Below are 3,555 nucleotides of genomic sequence, written 5' to 3' on the forward strand. Positions count from 1 at the left end.
CTCTCTTTGCCTCCATCTTTGAGATATGTTGCTAGAAAAAGAAGAAAGAATCGACGAGGGGCTACTAGAGCAGCTCCTCGCCGCCAACTACCATCTCTACTTCCTCCTGCCTCCCCCTTCGACCTTGTTGTTTTTGTCATCATTCCTCCTTGCTACCAGTGATGTGTAGGAACACACAAAGGAGTCGCCGGAGATCGGGGTTCTCCCTCTTTTTCATGATGAATAAAAGTTGGAAAAATCTCGTTGTGGATATGTGGATGCCACCTAGATATTTCATTTCAAAAAAAAAGGAAATGACTTGATAGGGTAAGATACTTTTTGAAATGTATACATTTAGTCATTTTTTTGTAAAATAAACCCTTCCACGTCAGCAAAACCTGTAGAATCCGGTGAAAATGACCTAATGTGTATATATTAATCAAGTATAAGGGTTTATTTTACAAAAAAAAAAATAAGGACTAAATATGTACATTTCAAAAAATATCTTACCCTATTAAGTTATTATCCCTTTAATAGTATATATAATGATGTACCATTTTACAAAACAGAAAATTAAACATAATAAAATCTTATAAGAACCCAAATAAAATTTTATTAAAACATATTTTCTGCTTACTTTTGGAAAATAAAATTCTAATTTAATTAAGATTGGAAAATTAAAAAATAAAAACTATGCCGTCAATAAAATTTCATAAATAAGAAAGGTTACATTGCAAATTTTCATTTCTTTGCTTCAAAGAAAATCCCTTGACCAATTAACGAAAACTATACAGTGCAATTCCAATAGAATAAGACCATTTCAATTTTTTACTTATTACAGCCTACAGAACAACTTAATGATCAACAAAACTTTTCAACATGAGGAATATCTATGTTATTGAATGCCAAAAGAACGGCATATGCACAAAGTGTTTCCTGTTAAATCCTAATATTTTACAAATTCGTCCTTACTTTATTTTCCTTCAATTTCCCCAAAATATGGCATCATTTTCTCATTTAGTCCTTGGCAAAGAAGTTAACGGTTGATATACAGAATTCCTCACACCAAAAATATAATCTGATCAAGCAGTTTACTATTTTTGTTTTATATTTCAGACAAAACTTAATAAAAAAATAAAAAACATGTGTATACAACTACACAACAACTTAAGCGGGTGATTCGAAAGGACCTCGAGACCTTTTTAAACCGAGAGTCTTATAATCCCACACGATCTCTCCGAGCATGTCTTGAGGTAAACACAATCGTTGTTCTTTAACCGATCTTTGTAGCTCACAAAACAACTTTAAATCCCGTAATTTTATGTAATCAAGCAACACCCGTTCATGATGTGGGACCCACTTCCTAGGAAACGGAGTATAATCACACGATGGAATCATAGACATATGCGAAAACCTAATTCCTTCAATAGCATCTGCAAGCCCTAATCTTAACAACTCCGCATACTCGGGTGTCCGATTGTCCATACTTTGCCTAAGCGGACGGCTAAGATCGCGTGTCGCTTTCTTGAAAACCTTTGCCCGTGATTTCATTTTATACCTCGCGGCATATAATTTCCCCACCGAGTTTCGAATCACGTACGCGCAAAAGCCCACGATTTTTTTTCGGTTATCTGCGTATCGATACCAATCCGCCATTGTTTCAAGAAACTTATTCATTTGAGCATTCGTTTGAGCTTGACCACAATAAAGCATTGGAGTGCAAGGTAAAGGTTCGGGATCTTTATCACCTTTTACTAATTTAAGCCTTCGAAAGTGTCGTATGCATTGAGGCAAACTTGCGGTGACTGAAAGCAAAATTCCTACGCTTTTTTGAGTCACTATATGACCATGGTTTGATGCGAAACGTATATTTGGATAGATTATTCTTTGGCAAATTATATGATCCAAGAATTGAACACCTCTACTTATGTGTTCGATCTCTAGATTTGATTCGTTTATTGTTATCCCGTATTTATTTGAGGAAAACTCGATTATTGTGTTCCTTATTTCAACCGCATCCTTTCTTGATCCTGTAATTCCAATCAAGAAATGACCTCCATAACGAATGTAATCCATTTTTTTGGTTTTATCTTTTCCACCCCCCCGAACGAATTCAGGCCATGATGGAGTAGAACTACCATAACCATCAGTAGTGGAAGCATTTGTAACGAAATTATCATTTGAAAACTGAGAAAAGCTAAGGATTCTCTCCTCCATCATGTGGTCTAATTCATTAAGACAAATATTAGCAAGTAAAGGACTTAATATCCCACAATAGCCATAATTTGGTACCTTAAGTGCTTCCATAGGAGCAAAATCATAGAAAGTTCTGAGCCAATAAGGGTCTGGTTTGGCCTCATTTTCATCTAGAACTTTCTTCTTCTTCAACCCCTTTTTCTTGTTTTTTCTCCTCCATACCTTCTCATTGGAAAGATGAACTGGTTTTGGTAGATCTTTTAGTCCTGATTTGATCAAAGACAGTACTTTCTGATCCTTCACACCTTTTTCAACAAACCCCATCAATAAATTGACATCGACATTATCAAAAATTAGGGTTAAATCACCTTTTAAGAACCATACATACCCAGCAAAATTACTCCTAATTGTTCGAATTACCGTATGCGCGTTTCTCCTAGGGCGAAACCCGTGTGATTTGGGCGAAAATCTCGGCTCAAAAATAGGTTCCAGAATCATCAAAAGCAATTCTTGAACGACAGTGTCTTGAAACGGAGTTTCAATGGAGTCTGAAATCGTACGAAGCTTGCGACTTGAGAGCTTCGAAAAAGGGATTTTATCGTTTGGGTTTTGGATGTAGGGATGGGTTTTCATGTTCCATTGAAACTGGCCGTGTACTACAGCGTTCCGGAGAGAGAGGAGGTCGGTGAGGACGTGCGATTGGAGAGTGTTGCGCGAGGGAAAAGAGCCCGTGAAGTGGGCGCAGGTGCGTTGGTAGGCTAAGACCCATAGGTCGAGTTTGGAGAGGAAACCGGTGAGGTTGAAGAATGGAGTCTGGTTGTGGTCAGAGAAGGTTCGGACCCATAAATCAGAGAGGACTTGAACTGGGTCCTCTTTTAAGAGGCTATATGGGTCTCGTGGGGGAGACTGTGGTTGACGGCGGCGGCCGTCGTCGTGTTGGCCGTGGTGATTTTTGTGGGGAGTAGAGAAGTGTGAGAAGTTGCGGATGCAGGAAAGGTGTTTGAGTTTAGTCCTGATTAGTGACATCTGCGGGATTCATTTGGATTGTGGGTTGTTTTAGTCTTTAGAACGTTAGGTTTTGTTACTACGGACTACGGAGAGACCTCGCTCTACACTAAGTCGCTAACTATCTAATAAGATACTATGCTGTTTATTATGTTATATTTTGGGTTAACCGTTAACGCCACAAAAACTATTATATTTATATCTTTCTGATGTTTAAACTTAAATAAATACATAAATAAAATTACTTATTATATTTTAAAAAAATATATATTTTTGGGCTTTTGGCAAAAATTATTATATTTATTTGGTTTTGTTACACAGCATCTTTTTTGTTTCATTTTTTTTTGAACTGGCACCTAAATCCATCTATGTCCA

The 3,555-nt window shown here is 37.0% G+C and overlaps 1 protein-coding gene across 1 annotated transcript; it reads right to left on the reverse strand.

Annotated features, from left to right (window-relative positions):
• Positions 1-1,058: 1,058 nt before the first annotated feature.
• NMAT1 (Intron maturase, type II family protein) lies at positions 1,059-3,290 on the reverse strand. Its single transcript, XM_079016081.1, has one exon. It carries the CDS (start codon positions 3,199-3,201, stop codon positions 1,147-1,149), a length of 2,055 nt encoding a protein of 684 aa, XP_078872207.1. The 5' UTR covers positions 3,202-3,290; the 3' UTR covers positions 1,059-1,146.
• Positions 3,291-3,555: the final 265 nt, after the last annotated feature.

Source organism: Lactuca serriola, chromosome 8, assembly GCF_051521515.1.
Source record: "Lactuca serriola cultivar US96UC23 chromosome 8, Lser_US96UC23_V15, whole genome shotgun sequence".
NCBI classification, from domain to species: domain Eukaryota; kingdom Viridiplantae; phylum Streptophyta; class Magnoliopsida; order Asterales; family Asteraceae; genus Lactuca; species Lactuca serriola.